The sequence below is a fragment of the Moschus berezovskii genome, chromosome 13, assembly GCF_049115385.1.
Source record: "Moschus berezovskii isolate FMDL1 chromosome 13, NW_MosBer_1.0, whole genome shotgun sequence".
NCBI lineage: Eukaryota > Metazoa > Chordata > Mammalia > Artiodactyla > Moschidae > Moschus > Moschus berezovskii.
Genome location: NC_142472.1, coordinates 55,213,308 through 55,231,937, shown reverse-complemented (window position 1 = coordinate 55,231,937; position 18,630 = coordinate 55,213,308). Strand labels below are relative to the sequence as shown.

The window sequence follows — 18,630 nt, the reverse complement described above, 5'->3', positions numbered from 1 at the left end:
TGAAAGAATCCAAGAATATAGCTATAATTCTAAAATAGCATCAACAAAGCAAGTGCTATTCTTATGAGTATTAATGGAGTATATTGAAACAAGGTAAAATCTGTCTTGTTCTGTCCTTACTTTGAAATGTTGCCACTGAAATCAATTATAGATGTTTATTCTGGAAGATGCTACTATAAAGGTTGCAGACTCAAAACTACTCAAAATTAAATAATTACTAGAAAATAGGCTGATGTGGAACCTGTGCATAGTTTTATAATATTAATTAGTAACATTTTTTTAAAGACCTAGAAAGCTGTTGCTTTCACATAAATAAGTTTTAAAACCAACTCCCTAAGTGCTTCCAATTATCACATAAAGCAATGACCCAAATAATTTCAAATGATCACAGATATTTAGGCAACAATTCTCATGTGTTAGTACCTTTAATGTTGTGTACATCAAATTATAGGAAAAAGACAACTATAAACAAGACGCAGCCCCTCTACGCCCGTGAACAGCACACGGCATTACAGTAAGCCAAGTTTATGTTCAACCATCAAATGTGGTTCTCCCATGAGTTCACTTTGTGATGGGTCTGAAAAGAAACAAAAACAAACATGTTAAAGGTTCTGAAAAAAAGATAAATTCTCTGATTCTACTCACATGAAAATTTAAATTAGACAAAACAAAGTGACAGAAAATATACCACTGGCTGCCTGGGGCCAAGGGTGGAGAAGCTGACTGCAAAACACCAAGGAAACTTTTGGGGGATGATGAAAACGTTTTATATCTTGATTGAGGAGACAGTTCCACAGCTGCATACGTTTACTAAAATTCACAGACTGGACACTGTAAAATGGATACATTCCACTGTATGTCAACTATACCTCAATTCAGTTCATTTTAAAAGAAAATATAGATTGAAAAAGTTCTCATGTTTCAAAGTTCTTAAATTTTCCAGTGGCCTCCAAGTTGAGTCTAGGAACAATCGCTAAGAGATTAAGCAATCCTTAATGTAATTTACAGTTTCATCTATCATTCTGTGCTCTGTTGCAAATACATATATACACAAACCAGAATCCTAGAGTAAAAAACCCTTAGGAATCTTCGTCTGTATTGATGAGTCAGACAAAAGTCTTCCTTTAACTGTGATAATGCACCTAAGAACTTTAAAAATGAATACCATCAGTAAGCTTCCTACCAACAAAGCGTTTTCTTTTTTGCCCTCTACTCCTCCACACAGAACAAGAAACAGAATAGATACTCAATGAATTAAACTGTAAAATCAGTTTGTTAAATAATCATTAAAATAATGATTATCGAGAATAACAAATCGATTTGGATATTTTCTCACTAGACCTCCTGAGACTGGAGATGACTGTGTCATTATCAGTTCAGGAATCCTGACTCTGGCCACTTGTCACACAACATAGTAGCCTCAGCGACAGCTGACGCTGATACTGTTATAATTATTAACAGATGGTTACATATACAAGAGTTTGCTACAATTATTAACAGAGTAGAGGACTATGTATACAATGGGCATCCAAAACCCAAAAGTATGTTTACATAGGAGTACAAAGAACAAAGGTGTCTACTGCAGCAGTTGCTTCGTGTTAATGAGAGAGAGAAAAAGTATGCATCCCTCAACACAGGTATGATGCAGCATACCTCCTATAAGATACACACAGTACGAAACCAACTGTGTTAAAAAGATAAATACTAAGCAATGCCAAATATCTTCTGATTTTATATGAAAAGTCTGGAAGGACATCCACTAACTAAAAGCAGCAGCCAAACAGGGAAGGAAGGAGGGAGATGGGTTGGAGGTAATTAATCATGGAGGACGTGAATCTTGGCTATAATGTTCCCAATTTTTAAACAAAATATCCTCATTTATACAATGCCAACTTTCCTTGAAACTCTGCTTGTCTAAGCCTTTTGATTTAATAAAACACTTGCCCTAGAAGACAGCACACCCTGTACTGGTGAGCAAGGCCCCACCCCATGGAGGGTCCTCCCAGGCAGGAATAGACACCTTGGTCAGTCTTGGTTTCCTCATCTTCAAGAGACAGGAAGGGAGTAAACGGAAGGCCACATTGAGCATTAGGAAAAAGTCTCACATTCTCTTCCCTTCCTTATAATATAGCGTGCAGATTTTTGTTGGCCAAGCACTTTCCTGATGAGCAAGCAAGCAAACCTTCATCATCTCCAACACTTTAGAAAAATGTACAGGTTTTCATCCCAGTTTAATAGTCTTCATATTGCACTTAGATTAACACAGTACTCCCTCACTGTAGACTTTAAAATTCCTTCTGTATCAAAGGTGATGAGGAGAAAGTAGCGAGCCAGAGCTCTCCTCACTCAGCACAAACCAGGCACCTCAGGAGGCCCTGGGGACACAAAAGTGAACAAGATCAAGTCCCCAGCTCTCCTGGGGCCTGTATTTAAGTTGGGAAAACAAATAAGAAACAAGAAAATACCAGAAGAGTGATATGCAAAGAATTAAAGTGAGGTGCCAAGGTGACTGGGAGCACATTAGACTGCGCAGTCAGGGAAGGCCTCTGTGAAGGGGTGGCATTTAAACTGGGACCTGATAAGTGAGGGAAAAGTATTCTAAGCAGAAGGAACAGCTAAGGCAAGGCCTCACCTTACTTGTTTTAAATGAGGTCTAAATGTAAAAGCTTAGGAATCCGAGGTTTCATGCACTCAAAAAGTGCCCTCACAGAAGAGGCTCATGAGACTTCTGCCATGTCCACAGCACCTCCTTACCAAACATCAGCAGCCAAGCAAAACTAGTACAATTTAATCCTGCTTCGTTTTTCTATTTCTCCTGAACTGAAGGGACACAATGAGCACAGGCGATACTGGACAGAACTGTATTTGTTCTCTTTCCTCAGAACCAGAAAAAAACAGGATGCTACATGTTCTTAATTAAAAGTCATTGACCTCAAACATAATACAATCATCCAGAGAAACTTGTTAAAATTTTTTTCTTCTTTCGTATTCGCCATCTACAGAAACACATCTAGGAGGACAAGGAGGGTATTTTTGAAAAAAACTTTTATTTTTTTCTAGATGTTTTTAAAGCTAATCATATCCCACAAATGTTCTGAATACTGCAACAACAATCCTTGTTTAAGCTGTCCTAAGAACATCATGCTGGATTCACACATCAGACTTTATCCTCAGGACATGAAATCAATGACTGTCAATGGTTGACTGAAACGACTATAATCTCAGAACTCCTTAGACATCTTTCACTTTTAAAACCAGTTAAAGAACAGTTATTACCATTAAATTTTATCTTATTTCAGTGAATAAACACAAGAGAATTCACTCAACCATACGCGACATGATGACAAGGACACTGCAGGCTGCGTTCGCTGCTGCTGCCTTGTACATGACTGGGGCTCCAGAGAAAGGCACTTACCATTAAGAATATCTTCAAATCCAACAGTCTCATCATTACCCCGCAAAATATCAAGCGAAAGGTTTGAGCTTGGAAGAAATGGAAGACGCTGAACCTTCAGGAGAAGTATAAAAGAGCAAACTTAGAAACAGTAGAGAGGAAAAACATACATGATCACATTTCAGTGTCTTATTTGCAAAATTCACAAACTAAATAAAATATAAATTTAACTGGGGAGGGGGGAGGAGAGGAATGGTAAGTCCATATTTTAGATCCAATTTTTAATTCTTCATAACCTTATTCAAAATATAGACACTGAAATTGAATGCTTTTACTAATACTTAATAATCCCATCAGGTCCGCACATTATTTGGGAGCTTTGCATCTGTCCAGGAAAACCAAAGCATACCATGTGATGAAACACAAAATTCTCGAGTCTAACATCATGCTTTGTTTCTAAAAAACATGGTACAATCAAATTCCTGAAGAAATTCTGAAGAAATGCACTGAGAGCATTACTTCACTTAATAAACTGATTATTCATTTTGTATGTTGTTCTGTAATGCGCTCATAGCACAAACACAAGTCATGACCCTTTAAAACAGTAATGATAACTAGAGATGAAGATCAAAGTCATCTGTGGGCTTTCAAAAACTACAATGCCATTCTGAACTAATGCTATCTACATTTTCCAATTACTATATACTGCAGACGGGGGTTCCCTTGTGGCTCAGCTGGTAAAGAATCCGCCTGCAATGCAAGAGACCTGGGTTCGATCCCTGGATTGGGAAGATCCCCTGGAGAAGGGAAAGGCTACCCACTCCAGTATTCTGGCTTGGAGGATTCCATGGTCTGTATAGTTCATGGAGTCACAAAGAGTCGGACACGACTGGGCAACTTCCTCTTATACTGCGGACCAGTACCTAAGTACAGTGGAGAAAGCACAGGCTAAAGAGTCAGAGGTTCAAACTCCGCTTCAGCACTCACCAATCCTACGGCCTTGCTGAGTTACCTGACCTGCCTCACCCTGGTTCAATACCTGTGACGCAGGACAGCAGCACCTGCCCCTCACACCTGCAGCACAGTGTGCTATAAAGTATGGCAGTCACTGGCACATACTCAACAAACTTGAATGCAGCCAAACCAAATTTTCCATTTTCTGTTCTTTGTTAGCTACCCAGCAGTCACTGGAATCAATGCAGTGTGATATGACAGAATCTAGAGCATAGATGGATTGGAGAAGGAAATGGCAACCCACTCCAGTGTTCTTGCCTGGAGAATCCCAGGGATGGGGGAGCCTAGAGTTAGACACGACTAAAGCGACTTAGCAGCAGAGTATAGATGGGGGACAGTTCTTCAACACCTGGAAGGACATTTTCTTCCTGAGCAACACGTGTATTCAGTGATATACAACCTGCCCACTAGACACCTCCACTTGGATATTCCTAGAGGCACCACAAATTCAAAGTAACTTCCCAAAAGGAGAGAAATATAAAAGTGAATGCCTGTAAATATCCAGACACTGAGCCTCTAATCGAAGGGGTTTCCTATTTCAAAGCTGCTTTTCTCTATGAAGTAGGAATGGAGGTCATATCCTAACATGGGGAAAGTAGGAGAGGCTGCAGGGAAGAAGAGAAGGTGAGGTTTCTACAGCTTTTACCAGATAGAAGACTCCTCCCAATCAATTCAGCACACACATGGGATGCATGCAGACTGACACCTGGAAACCCACCTGCTGCACTGCCTTGAATTCCATCTGTAGTTTTAGTGGTGCAAAAAGACCCTGGATGTTTCTCAGTGTGGAGAAGTTCATCTTATCTTGGTTGAGCTGGTACTACAAAGACAACACATAATTTTAAATGTGACATTCTGCTTTCAAACCAGTGAGCACTGATATCCATGTGACACACACATACACAGAACCCTTTAGATGGTCTTTAGGATATTTATACATGTCCTACCACCTTTGGGAGTGACCTTTCTCCACTTATTTAACTGACTAATACATGTCTAAAACTATTCAAGTGTCCCCTCTTCTAGAAAGCCTTCCATAGGTTGGCTGCTCCATTTGTGGTCCTCTACAGTGCTTCAGGTAGTCCCAATCCACTGTTTATCTTCCCATTATATTTTCAGCCCCTAAAGGATGGGGATGATGCCATACCCATTTGTGTATGTCCTGTGCCTAGCAGTAACTTGGAGATGAAGGGCTTGAAAAAAAGATTCAAGGCTAGAGGGATGGGCTTGGAGATCAACAGCAAAAATGGCAGGGGAAAAATACAAAAGAAAAAAAAGATCACCAAGTGAGGAAATATTGTAAGAGGAATGGAGAGGTGGATCAAGCTCTGTTCAGTTCAGTTGCTCAGTCGTGTCCGACTCTCCGCGACCCCATGAACCACAGCACGCCAGGCCTCCCTGTCCATCACCAACTCCCAGAGTTCACTCAAACTCATGTCCACAGAGTCGGTGATGCCATCCAGCCATCTCATTCTCCGTCGTCCCCTTCTCCTCCCACCCCCAACCTTTCCCAGCATCAGAGTCTTTTCCAGTGAGTCAACTCGTCGCATGAGGTGGCCAAAGTATTGCAGTTTCAGCTTTAGCATCAGCCACTAGAAATGTCCATAAAAAAGACAAAGAAAAAGGTGTAGAAAGGGAGATTTAGTGAACCAAAGCCTATTCCATGGGATACTGAAAACAAGGCTTCATGTTTTTCATAGTCAAATGCTCAACACCAGAATTGTCTTAATCATATATTACTAACAGCATTTATCTACTAGAGCATAAAAATAAAAACACAGGTAACATACTTACATTTTTTTCTGATAATTCAAGAGGATGACTGGGCAGAAGTTCATTTTTCACACAAGAGAAACTGAAAATAAACATTTAAAAGGGAGGTTACAGATCACTCAATACCTAGAGCTCAAAATTATCTATCAGTGCTGTCATACAATGAAATGGCACAGGAGCTTGAGGGGGATGAACAAACTATTCTGTACGCTGACTGTGGTGGTGACTATGGGAATTAACACAAATATAATTCCCAGAACTACACTAAGAGGGGAAAAAAATCAAGTATTCTATATATTGTTGCACATATATCTATTATAGATCCTGGAGGTGAAGAATTCAATCAACTGGGGAGAACCCTCCAAAAAATGGTGCTAAGTGATGCTCTATATCTGGAAGAAACTTAATAGTATGTGTACTACTACGACTCTGATGATGTGATTCTTTTATTACATAAAATATCTACATCTCTCCTGTTCATACCTAATGCATATTCAATAGTTAATATATTTTTGATAAACACACACTGAAAAACATGTTTGAGATTTACCAACTACCTGCCATACGCCAAGTACTATATTAGGTGATACACAGCTAGAACCGGGCCACGGGTCTCCATCACTCTCTATATAAACATCACCATCTGATTCTCCAAACCAGGATTTAAGAGCTGAAAGAAACCTTAGAAATCCTGCAACATCAGTATTTATCAAATACTGTCTTTGTACAAAGCATTACCCTTAAGTGGAATTTGAAAATGGTCCTGCTCATGGTAATCTTACAATCTGAGAAGAAAAAGGAGCATTTCGTGTATGTGTAGTGGGGGTGGGGGGAACGGACCAAAACCCAAAACCAAATCACCAGGACTCTGTTACTGGCTAGCTTATGAATTTGATTATACTATAAATCAAATTATATCTCCAATTCCGAAGGCAATATACTGCATCTTTCACTACAAAATGGAAAGACAACAATGAGGCATTATGTCTGCTTCCAGAGACCAATATTAGAATGACATTCTGTGACTAATACCTTCTAAGTAAATATAAATTTCAAAACACAGTATGTACACAGTGGGGAGGATATTTGACTAAACAGAAAAAACCATCTGCCAAGAAAAAGGACCAGTACCAGAAAATGAGACATAAACATATAAAAACATAAAGGAAGTCAAGGGAAGGGGTCTAACTGTGCTATAAATAGAAATGAAAAACAAGAGCAGCTAATACTGCTTACTAATGTCACATATTGGTCTAAGTATTTTCCAGGGATTAGCTCATTTATCCTTCAAAATAAGAATATGCTATTACTAGCCTTATTTCACAGGTGAGGACACTGAGACACAGAACAGTTAAGTAATCTGCCCATGGGCACACATCTAGTAAATAGCAGAGTCATGACCAAAACCCAGAGCCCATGCTCTTTACTGCTATGTTGTATCTCCCAAAGAAAAGTGAATTACTCCCAATTTATCTTAGTTAATAAGATGAAGAACAAAGGGCTCTCCAAGTCATCAGAAGCAAAAAGAAGAATACCACCAAATCGTGCTGCCAGGTAATTTCTCCTGGGAGGACACACTTTCTTGGGAACCTGGTACTCTGGTAAGATGCTTCTTCCACTATAGAAACATTCATGCTTCCTCTCTTCCCTTCCTCTAAAGTATACTACTTGCTATTTTATAAATTAAATACATATTTATGGTTTGTCAAAAGATTTAAAGAATATTGTGAAAAATAATGAACATATTATAACAAAGTCACAACTCCCCTACATACCCTTTTCGAAGAAGATCATGACTTTCAAAAGGTCCACTTGCTGACAGCTCAGTAACTGGAATACTGTCCTTTAGCTGAGATCCAAGTCCTCTGGCATTCTAAAACACAAATAAAAAACACTATTATATATTAAAAAAATGTTAACAACTCACACTGAACCTCTATGTAAAAATACAGTTTAAGCATCAGAGAAAAGGTCTCTGCCCTCTAAGAGACTACAGTCTAGGTCATTACTATGAGCCTCAGCATCACGTAGAGGGATGCACAAGGTTCAGTGAACAATCTGGAATTTAGGGCAGGAAGGATTCCTGATAGTGAGTGCTCTCAGACTGAAAGGCATTCCAGGGAAAAAGAACACGGGTAAAGGTATAAAAATATAAATGAACAAGCCACAAGTAGTTTGAGATGATCGGCTAACTACATGTCTGAGTAGGACAGAAAGAAAGGCTGGTGAAAAGAAAAAATGAAAAGGCTTAAATATGCAAAGAAATTAATATTTGGTTCTGAAATTGAGCACCTGATCATGATCAGATTTACTTTCACTGGGAAGATCCTTCCTTTTTTTTTTTTTTGAAGATCCTTCCTTTACGTTGGAATGGTGAGCACAGAACGAAAAAAGTTGAGGACAGAATCCTGGGGAATACCATTCCTTAAGGACAAAGAACAAGGAAAATGGAATTAAGTATGGACAGAAGAGCTAGAAGAGAATGGTCACAGAAGCTAAGGAAAAAATGGAATCTCAGAAAGTGTTTGGTTCCCTTAAGAGGGTGCTACCTGTGAAAAATAAACGCACTTAATCAGGCTGGCCTAAATAAAAAGAAACAAAACGCTAAGATTCACATCATATGTGGTACTTGTGTATTGTCACCATACTCATTTACACTGTAATTTAATCACCAAATATTTATATCTACTATGTGGCAGGGACTCATTCTACTAGATGCTGAAGATACATATCTGGTGTTTAGGGCTTAGTCTAATGTAGAGAGAATGCTGCAGCTAAGTCGCTTCAGTCGTTTCCGATTCTGTGCAACCCCACAGACGGCAGCCGACCAGGCTCCGCTGTCCCTGGGATTCTCCAGGCAAGAACACTGGAATGGGTTGCCATTTCCTTCTCCAGTAGAGAGAATAAACACGCATAATAAAAATGTAACATGTTACAACAGGTAAAACACAAGATGCTGAGTTTAAACCATCTGGTGCTAAATACAACATCCTTGCAATCCTGAAGAAAAATGTCAAAAAAAAAACCAAGCAGTTTGGTATTCAGTCTATACTCTTCTAGGAGAAACTACTCTGGGAAATTAGCTTTTTAAATTGCTGTTTTACTTCAATCCGTGCATTTCACTAGGGTCAGGTACTGTAGTCTGTCCAGGGTTTCTCCAATCTACTACCCAAGTCCAGGCTCTCACTCCTGGATAGCTTTAAGAGCACTCTACTGGGTCTTGTTGCCCGTAGACTCTTCTATTTTCCAGTTCTACACAGCAAAGTCTGCTTGACATGCAATCTCCACCAACAAAGCTGGGAGAAAACCAAAAAACAAACAAAAAAATCTTTCACTGGTTCGTCAATGCCTTGTCTGAAAAACAATGTCCAAGGCCCAAAGCCTGGAACTCAAGAACCTGCACAACAGGTTTCAACTCCTCTGAAGGAAGAGAAGTCACGGTTAACTAGGAAAAGAAGCTGGAATCTAGTGTCTGTCACTAACCTAACAGGTGTCTGTGATGAAGGCACAGAATCTCTCCAGCCCTGCCTACTCATCCCTCCAGGTATCTGAACTTCTTACAGGCCTAGAGCTGTAGGACTGTACCTTCCCAAACGTTATCTCCTACATGTACAGTTCTCCTCCTCCCTGACTGCTTTATTGTAGAGTGACACAAGAAAAGTCTCTTCTAGGCACAAAGAAAAGGGGGATTGTGATCTCTGGGTTCTACCCGTTATCACTTTGCCAATTCCCTTCTGTAAAATATCAGGATCAGTACATGATGTTTCTAAGAAACTAGCAGAGGGGAGCAAATCTATGAAAAGTTAACACTAGTTTTTTCAGAGTGTCTTTAAAATTTTTATTTAGCTGTGCCAGCTCTTAGTTGCACCATGCAAACTCTTAGTTGCAGCATATGGGATCTAGTTCCCTGACCAGGGATGGAAGAACCCCTGCCCTCCACATGGGTAACACTAAGAGTCTTAGCCATTGGACCACCAGGGAAGTCAGCTTCTGAGTGTTTATAAAACCTCTTTTCTATGTTCAGCAGTATTCCCTAACAGAAGTAAGTTGTTAGTTGCTCAGTCATGCCCAACTCTTTGGGACCCCATGGACTGCAGCCCACCAGGCTCCTGTGTCCATGAGATTTTCCAGGTAAGGATACTGGAGTGGGTTGTCATTCCCTTCTCCAGGGGATCTTCCCGACCCGGAGATCGAACCCGGGTCTCCTGCACTGCAGGCAGATTCTTTACTGACTGAGCTACAAGGGAAGCCCATTCACCAACAGAAGCTTTCTGGATTTGGACTGGTATTAAGAGTCACGGGCAATGACGATTCAGGAAATCTCTCCCAAATATCAAACTTTTTTAAGTTAAGAAGAGGAAAAAAAGAGAAGGGGAGGAGGAGGACTCTACTAACAACGCTAACACATGGGGAGTAACAAGTATCTAATTTTACCCCCTCCAACGCCTGGCATGCTACAAACTCCCCAAAATGTTGGCAAAGTAAAAGCAGAGTGAAGGAAAGCCGACCCACAGTTGTGGGTTTGTTATCCAGGCAGTTCCGAGGGTCGGGGGTCGGGTGAGGAATTTGGGGGACGCGACTCCCAAGGGTTCGCCCCTCGGAGGAGGGCTATCGGGCGGTGCCCCCACCCCAAGACCGCCGCAACTTTCGGGTTTGCCCTTGCCAGCTCGGCGCCGACTCCAGGCAGGGACCGAGGTCGGGGTCGGCTGGGGGCCTGGGGGGTGGAAAGAGAGAATAGGAGGTGAGAGAGGAGGAAGCCGAGGCGCGGCTCCCGATACCAGCGCCAAAGCCCGGCCCGGACGGCCACGAGTACCCCTGAACCCCGTGACTCAACAGATCATGGCGGGAGAGGCCGGCTTCCTCCTCCTCCCGCCGCTGCCGCGAGGACGGGCAGGAAGGCGGCGGGCTGCTCCTGCGGCCACCGACCCGAGCCCGCCGGCCACTCGGGTCGCCCGGGGCTGGGGGGGGGGGGTCTCACTCACCATCTTCGACTCGCTCGGCGTACCGACGCTCTCCCCTTGACGGTCAGCCGGCCCCGCCGCTCACTTCCGTTTCCGGGCTCGCCCCCCCCAACATCCGCCGGAAGTGCGTCCGTCCGGGCGGAGGAAGGAAGGAGGGCGCGGGGCGCCGGGAAGGAGCCGCGCGGGGCCGGGGCTCCCACGCTTGAGGTCCCGAGGGACCTGGGGCCAAGGGCGCTGTGAGGGATGTGGGCTGGCGGAGGGCGGGGAGGGCGGCTTGGGCCTCTGCTGTCTCCGTCAGCAACCCCTACCGCCGGGGGAGGGGCAGTGTGCTTTGCCAGGTGCGTCGCCCTGTCTGTACAAAATCTCTGAGGTAAAGGTGACATTTTTTTTCATAAGGATAAGCAAGGCCCAGGTGGGATGAGTGATTAGCCTGCAGCAAACGTGAAACCCTAAGGTTTTCCCAGTTTCTTTTGCTTTTTTTTTTTAATTTAAATCACGTATCGAAGGCGTCCTGTGTTTAGAACCCTGGGCCGAGGCTAAAAATAGAGAAATGAGCCGACTGGTGTGGGTCCTGCGATACAGCAGTAGAGGAGCTCTTGGCGGTGGCCAGGGTGACAGCTAAGTTAAGTATAGTTGAGAGCTCTAATTGGGGCTTCCCTGGTAGCTCAGCTTCTAAAAATTCGCCTGCAATACAGGAGACCCCGGTTCGATTTCTGGGTCGGGAAGATCCGCTGGAGAAGAGATAGGCTACCCACTCCAGTGTTCTTGGGCTTCCCTTGTGGCTCAGCTGGTAAAGAATCCGCCTGCAGTGCAGGACACCTGGGTTGGATCCCGGGTTGGGAAGATCCCCTGAAGGAGGGCATGGTAACCCACTCCAGTATTCTGGTCTGGAGAATTCCATGGACAGAGGAGCCTGGCCGGCTACAGTCCATGTGGTCGCAAAGAGTGGGACAGGACTGAGCTGCTTTCACTTTCACGAGGATTCTTATTACATAGTGACAATTCAAAGTGCTGAAAGTGTAGGTGAAGTGGGTACCGCAATTACCTCAGTTGTACAGGTGCTGAAAGCAAAAGATAAAAGAGTTTAAATAGATATACCGGAAGACACTTAATCCTTTATGGTTACAGTCACACACTATAGTGTGTTGCCTTCCCAATATGATGCTAAAAACAGACTTGGGTTTTGTCACCATGTAGTGGAAATAATTTAAGGAATCCTTGGGCTGACAGCCAAGATGTGAGGGTGAATTAGGGGAGAATTGCTGGCAGATTTGGTGCAAAAGCTCAAGTGGGAGAGAAAGCCTGTGTGGTTAGTTCAGAGTAAGGTAGTGAGTAATGTGAGATGAGGGGCTTCCCATGTGGCTCAGTGGTGAAGAATCCGCCTGCAACACAGGAGACTTGGGTCCGATCCCTGGGTCTGGAAGGTCCCCTGGAGGAGGAAGTGACAACCCACTCCAGTATTCTTGCTTGGAGAACCCTATGGAGAGAGGAGCCTGGTGGGCTACAATCCATGGGGTCGCAAAGAGTCAGACATGACTTAGCTGACTGAACATGTGTGAGATGAGTCTTAGATGGAGGCAGATTTATTATGGAGGCCCTGGTGTGCCAGGTTAAGAATGAAGCTTTATCTTTAAAAAGGCATTGAAGGATTTTAAGGAGGGAGGTGATAAGGTTGTATGTGTTATGCATATCCACTGTTGTGATCCCACAACTTGAATGGCTGTGATAATCCAGATTTCGAGAATTGTGCATTGCTGTTGTGTGTTCCTTCTGGCTCTTCAGAATGTCCCTCTTTATTCAGAGTTTGGAGCTTGAGTGTTTCATTTGCATCTTATTCCTTTCACTCAGTTCTAAGGATAAAATTGAAAACTACATCTCTTTATTTTTTTAATTTAATTTTTATATTGTATTGGTTATAGTTGGTTTACACTGTTGTGTTTCAAGTGTACAGTAAAGTGGTTCAGTTGTACTTATACCCATTCTAAAACTGCATCTTTAAAAAAAAATTTTTTTTAACGTTTATTGATTGCTCACGAGTCAGTCATGAAATATTTGTTGAGCATTGGCTTGGTTCTAGATTCTGGGGCTGAATAGGAGAAAAAGCCATTTCCCTGTACTTGAGCTACTTTTGTTTTCCCAGGGCCATAGACACGTAAACAGATATTAAAATGAAATGTGTAAATGCTTAATAGAGAAAGGAGCTCAATCAGGGAGTGGTTGGGAACAGGGAAAGAGGGCACTTGAGGAGGAAACATGAAAAGACAGGGATTTGCAAGCAGTCACGTTCGAAGACTGTCCCTGTGGCTGGAGTCCTGGGTGAGTAGGTGGAGCAAGATGAGATGAGACCGGAGGGACTGACTGGAACTGAAATGAAAATCCCCTGTACGAAGTGCGGAAGTCTGGGATGTCTTGTAGGAGAGAGGAGATGATGTCGGTCTTGTCATAAACACTTGACACTTAAAAAAGAATTATTTTGGTGGCAACATAAGGGATATATGGAATCAGAATACCATTTAGAGCGTTGCAGTAGTCCAAGACAGAAATTATAAAGATATAAATGAAGGTGGCACAACATATTAGAAAGACTTTGAGAAGCAGCAGTGAAAGATGATGAACTCAAGAAGCAGTAGACTTTTAACAGACAGTCAGAGGAATGGGAGCCTGCCATGGAGACAAAAAAGAAATGGTCAGAGAGGCAGAAGGAAAATCAAATTGCTGTCTTAGAATCTGAAGGGGAAGAAAGTGCTGAGAGGTTGAAAGTGGTTCAAAATAGAGGTTAGAATGTGGTTTTAAAATGGCTTTAAAAAGTCTTGAAGTCTTGAAAATAGGCCTTTGGTGGCCAACGTGAAAGCAGGCAAGGAGAAAAGTCCCCTTATTTTGAGCAGTGAACATACCCATATTTATGTTCTTTTTAAAAAATTTGTTACAGCATTAACTAATACAAGACAGTGTTGGTTGTGCTAAAGTAATTTAAACATATATTAGATTTGATTCTAGAATGGTTTGATATGGTTGCTTAAGCTTTGTGTACATTATAGAGTTTGGAGGCTACAGTAATAATAGTTGACATCTGCTATGTGTCAGGCCCTATTCTTAGTTCTGGACATGCCCCTTCAGCTCATGCTCAATTACTCTGAAGTAGATCGTACTATATAAGAAGTCAAGCTGGTTATATACTGTGTATGAGAAAAAGTACCTCCTTTTACTTTACTTTTTGTTGTTTTCCTTAACTTTTAACCTCTCTGGCAGAAATATTTGTTGAATGTGTGTTATTGAACATAGAAAAAAAACCTCTCATTTGGACTGCAGACCAGTAATAAAACCTGGATGAAAAGCAGGTGAATGAGCACAGCCAGGCAAGAGCAGAGGTTGGTTGTTAGGAGATGTGAAGCACATCGAGTTGAAAAATCCCCATGGCTTTGGCCACATCCTCATCCGTCCAAAAGAAGAGGAAGGGTGGAGTCAAGTAGATGAGTGCATTTCAGAGAAGAGGAGTCAAGTGATGATATTAATGATGGAGCAGTAGCTCTCCATAGCAAGAGGCAGTGGTATTTTCTTGCTCTGTGTGAAACAGGGAAAGTGGAAGAAAGAGCCGACACCACTGGACCAGCTTTTGAGGACAGTGGCATCATTTGTGAGAAAGCTAGGTTTCAGCCAGCGCTAAGATATGCGGATAACTTGGAGCAGAGTAAAAGGTACCAGGAAGTCTTGGTTGCAGCAGACCAGGAAAGTTTGGTTGCATGTTCTCAGGGCCACAGTAGCAGAGGAGTACCTGAGTGGAGATGTCAGTTTCTCTCCTTTCTGCCCTCATGCACTTTACCATAATCTGTGGCACTCATGTTTCCCACAGACTCCTACAATCAGGGGCCATGTCTTACAAATTATCATATCTGCATTGTAGCAAGCACCAACTAATGTTTATTAAATGAAAAGCAGAGGGGAGGAATGGATAAATGGATACTTGTGCCTGAGAGGTAAGACTGACTAATCTGGCTGTTGGTTGGTTGGGAAGTAGGCTGGAAGTAGGTTTGGAGAAGTTTCCAGAAGCACCCTTCTGCGCCTGGAGCCCAACCTGAAAGCTCAGCACTATAAGCCAAGACCCTAAATCCTTGTCTGGTTCCAATTACGCCCCTTCCCTCAGGACTGGACTCAACAAAAACTGCCATCCTACCACAGTCTCTACAATTCCGACATCAGCTGACATCAGGAGCCACAGTGTGTGTGTGTGTATGTGTGTGTTGTGCCCAGTCTTCTCATCACCACCAGCTGCAAATTCTGGCTGGGCCTGCTTACCCTTTGTCTCTCCCAGCCTCTCTAGACACTTCTCAACCAGGTGGATTCTTTTGAACTTTGAAATCAGAATGGGGGGATTTGGAGAGGGTCTGGTTCAAGGCTTGGTGCCGTGGCGATGTTTTCCCTCAGCATTTAAGGTAGAAGAGTGAGCTCTTCATTGTTTGAGAGAGAAAGGAGGGAAGGCAATTCATGGAAAAATTTAATAAAACATATTCTCTTCAAGGTAGGTAAAACTTCAGTCGCTCAGTCGTGTCCGACTCTTTGGGACCCCATGGACCGCAGCACGCCAGGCCTCCCTGTCCATCACCAACTCCCGAAGTTTACTCAAACTCTTGTCCATTGAGTTGGTGATGCCATCATGACTACTGGCAAAACTATACCTTTGACTAGACGGACCTTTATTGGCAAAGTAATGTGTCTGCTTTTTACTATGCTATCTAGGTTGGTCATAACTTTCCTTCCAAGGAGTAAGCGTCTTTTAATTTCATGGCTGCAGTCATCATCTGCAGTGATTTTGGAGCCCCCCAAAATAAAGTCTGTCACTGTTTCCATTGTTTCCCAACCTGTTTGCCATGAAGTGATGACCAGATGCTATGATCTTAGTTTTCTGAATGTTGAGTTTTAAGCCAGCTTTTTCACTCTCTTTCACTTTCATCAAGAGACTCTAGTTCCTCTTCACTTTCTGCCATAAGGGTGGTGTCATCTGCATATCTGAGGTTATTGATATTTCTCCTGGCAATCTTGATTCCAGCTTTGCTTCATCTAGCCCAGTGTTTCTGATGATGTACTCTACATATAAGTTAAATAGGCAGAGTGACAGTATACAGCCTTGTACTACTTTCCCGATTTGGAACCAGTCTGTTGTTCCATGTCCAGTTCTAACTCTTGCTTCCTGACCCGCATATACATTTCTCAGGAGGCAGGTCAGGTGGTCTGGTATTCCCATCTCTTTCAGAATTTTCCAGAGTTCGTTGTGGTCCATACAGTCAAAGTCTTTGGCATAGTCAATAAAGCAGAAGTAGAGGTTTTTCTGGAACTCTCGCTTTTTCGATGATCCAGTGGATGTTAGCAATTTGATCTCTGTTTCCTCTGCCTTTTCTAAATCCAGCTTGAACATCTGGAAGTTCACAGTTCACATACTGTTGAAGCCTGGCTTGGAGAATTTTGAGCATTACTTTGCTAGTGTCTGAGATGAGTGCAATTGTGCGGTAGTTTGAGCATTCTTTGGCATTGCCTTTCTTAGGGATTGGAATGAAAAGTGACTTTTTCCAGTCCTGTGGCCACTGCTGAGTTTTCCAAATTTGCTGGCATATTGAGTGCAGCACTTTGACAGCATCATCTTTCAGGATTTGAAATAGCTCAACTGGAATTCCATCACCTTCACTAGCTTTGTATATCGTGATGCTTCCTAAGGCCCACTTTACCTCTCATTTTAGGATGTCTGGCTCTAGGTGAGTGATCACACCGTCGTGATTATCTGGGTCGTGAAGATCTTTTTTGTATAGTTCTGTGTATTCTCGCCACCTCTTCTTAATATCTTCTGCTTCTGTTAGGTCCATGCCATTTCTGTCCTTTATTGTGCCCATCTTTGCATGAAATGTTCCCTTGGTAAACATTAGGTGTTTTCCTTGGTGAACATCTAAGGTAAACTTAGAACTGTTGTATTAAGTATAAATTTCAGAAATTACTCCCCTGCGATTGTCAAGGGTGGTACATATTTCAACTAAGAAGAAAGTTACCGTGTTTTAGAGGACCAGAAAATAACCTCCAGATTATAAAGAGTACCTCCAACTCCTCTTTAAACTGTCTGAATTCTCAAAGTGTTGGGAAAGGTTCCGTGTGCTTAATTTAAGATAAATCCTATTTACACATCTTTCTTTGCAAGTCCCTTTATAAGTGTTAAGAGATGAAGGAATATGTAACATCAAATTTATTTGACAGACCCTTCTCTTTAACCCTTAGAGACGGGTATTTCATATTTCTTCTGAAATATTTTGCTATGATTTCACTTAGAGCTACTTTTAAAGAGTGTCCTCTGCTTATGAAAAGCTGGTTTTTGATAATACTAGAGTGGACTCTTTGGAATCCAGGTATTTTCTTTTACGTCTGCATTACAACAGGCACAACTGAGGTTAGCATTCCATTTTCCTTGCTTTCACAGCCCTGTCTCAGGTATGTGTGGTTTGTTTGTTTGTTTTTGGCTGTGTTGTGAGGCATGTGGGATCTTAGCTCCCTGACCAGGGATCAAACCTGTGCCCCCTACATCAGAGGCACAAAGTCCCAACCACTGGACCACCAAGGAAGTTCCCCTTTACTTTTTGAATTTTTACCTTGGGTGTATGTGTGCTCAGTCACTCGGTCGTGTCTGACTCTGCGACCCCGTGGATTGTAGCCCACCAGCCTCCTCTGTCCGAGTGGGTTGCCATGCCCTCCTCCAGGGGATCTTCCCGACCCAGGAACTGAACCCGTGTTTCTTGCATTGCAGGCAGATTCTTTACCTCTGAGTCATCTGGGAAGCCCTGGGTCTGTATTTTGGAAACAGTTTATATTTTCAGAATGGAGAGTCTATTCATTTGCCTGTGGAACATACAGCTGGTAGGTTATGTGCAAAAAATTTTAAATTTTAGACCCGTTTCCTTTACCCTTCATTTGCCAGTCTACATGTAGGAGCATAGAATCATTTTAATAGTAACTGAAAATTTTAATTCAGAAGATATATCTGCTAACAAACATTGTGCAGTGCCTTACAAAGCCTGATATATTATGCCTGTGTGCCTAATGTTTTCTGTTTAGATTCTGCTTTTGGATAGTAGTGTCAGTGTTCCCCTCCACTGTCATGAATAACTGAGAGGGGAAGTTTTAATATTTTTGAAAGCTGGAAAATTTATTCCCTGAGGACAAAAATTTGAGAGAAAATTTGCGTATATTCAAAGCATACTAGAAGATTATCTCAGAAGCAGTTTATATTTATCTTATTTGGAATCTAAAAGCTGATTTAGAATCTAAAAGCTGAAAAAGACAGCCTAAGTCACTCTATATGATTGGTTTATTTGACTCTCTTTCCTTCTAGAAGCAATGCATGCTCATTGTAGAAAATTAGAAAACAATATAAGGCGAAAAGGAATGGAGAACAGAGTTAACCACTGTGAACACATTGGCTCTGAGACATTCCCTTGTAAGACAGAATATGTTTAT

At 42.2% G+C, this 18,630-nt stretch overlaps 1 protein-coding gene and 1 long non-coding RNA gene across 6 annotated transcripts in view; one reads left to right on the top strand and one right to left on the bottom strand.

The window, feature by feature from the left end:
- Positions 1–406: 406 nt before the first annotated feature.
- POMP (proteasome maturation protein) lies at positions 407–11,289 on the bottom strand. The gene is made up of 6 exons (XM_055426323.2): positions 11,164–11,289; positions 7,957–8,054; positions 6,203–6,263; positions 5,127–5,228; positions 3,416–3,509; positions 407–577 (listed from the first exon to the last, which is right to left on the bottom strand). The coding sequence occupies exons 1-6, from the start codon at positions 11,164–11,166 to the stop codon at positions 510–512; spliced, it is 426 nt and encodes a 141-aa protein (XP_055282298.1). The 5' UTR covers positions 11,167–11,289; the 3' UTR covers positions 407–509.
- Positions 11,273–18,630, top strand: part of LOC129556362 (uncharacterized) — a 30,101-nt gene continuing 22,743 nt past the window's right edge. For 2 of the 5 annotated variants that reach the window (XR_016038867.1, XR_008685979.2), the window contains exon 1: positions 11,536–18,030. This is a non-coding gene — a long non-coding RNA (uncharacterized LOC129556362). Of the gene's footprint in view, positions 11,513–11,535; positions 18,031–18,630 lie in introns of those variants that run through there. The other 3 variants (XR_008685982.2, XR_008685981.2, XR_008685980.2) reach the window with 3 other exon arrangements.

Bases quoted from the DNA above. Each gene is read 5' to 3' on its own strand.
- POMP (XM_055426323.2), bottom strand. The intron at 6,264-7,956 runs GTATGTAGGGGA...GTTTATTTTCAG, and splicing joins CATGATCTTCTTCGAAAAGG to TTTCTCTTGTGTGAAAAATG. The intron at 3,510-5,126 runs GTGGGTTTCCAG...CTTCTCCTGAAG, and splicing joins AATTCAAGGCAGTGCAGCAG to GTTCAGCGTCTTCCATTTCT.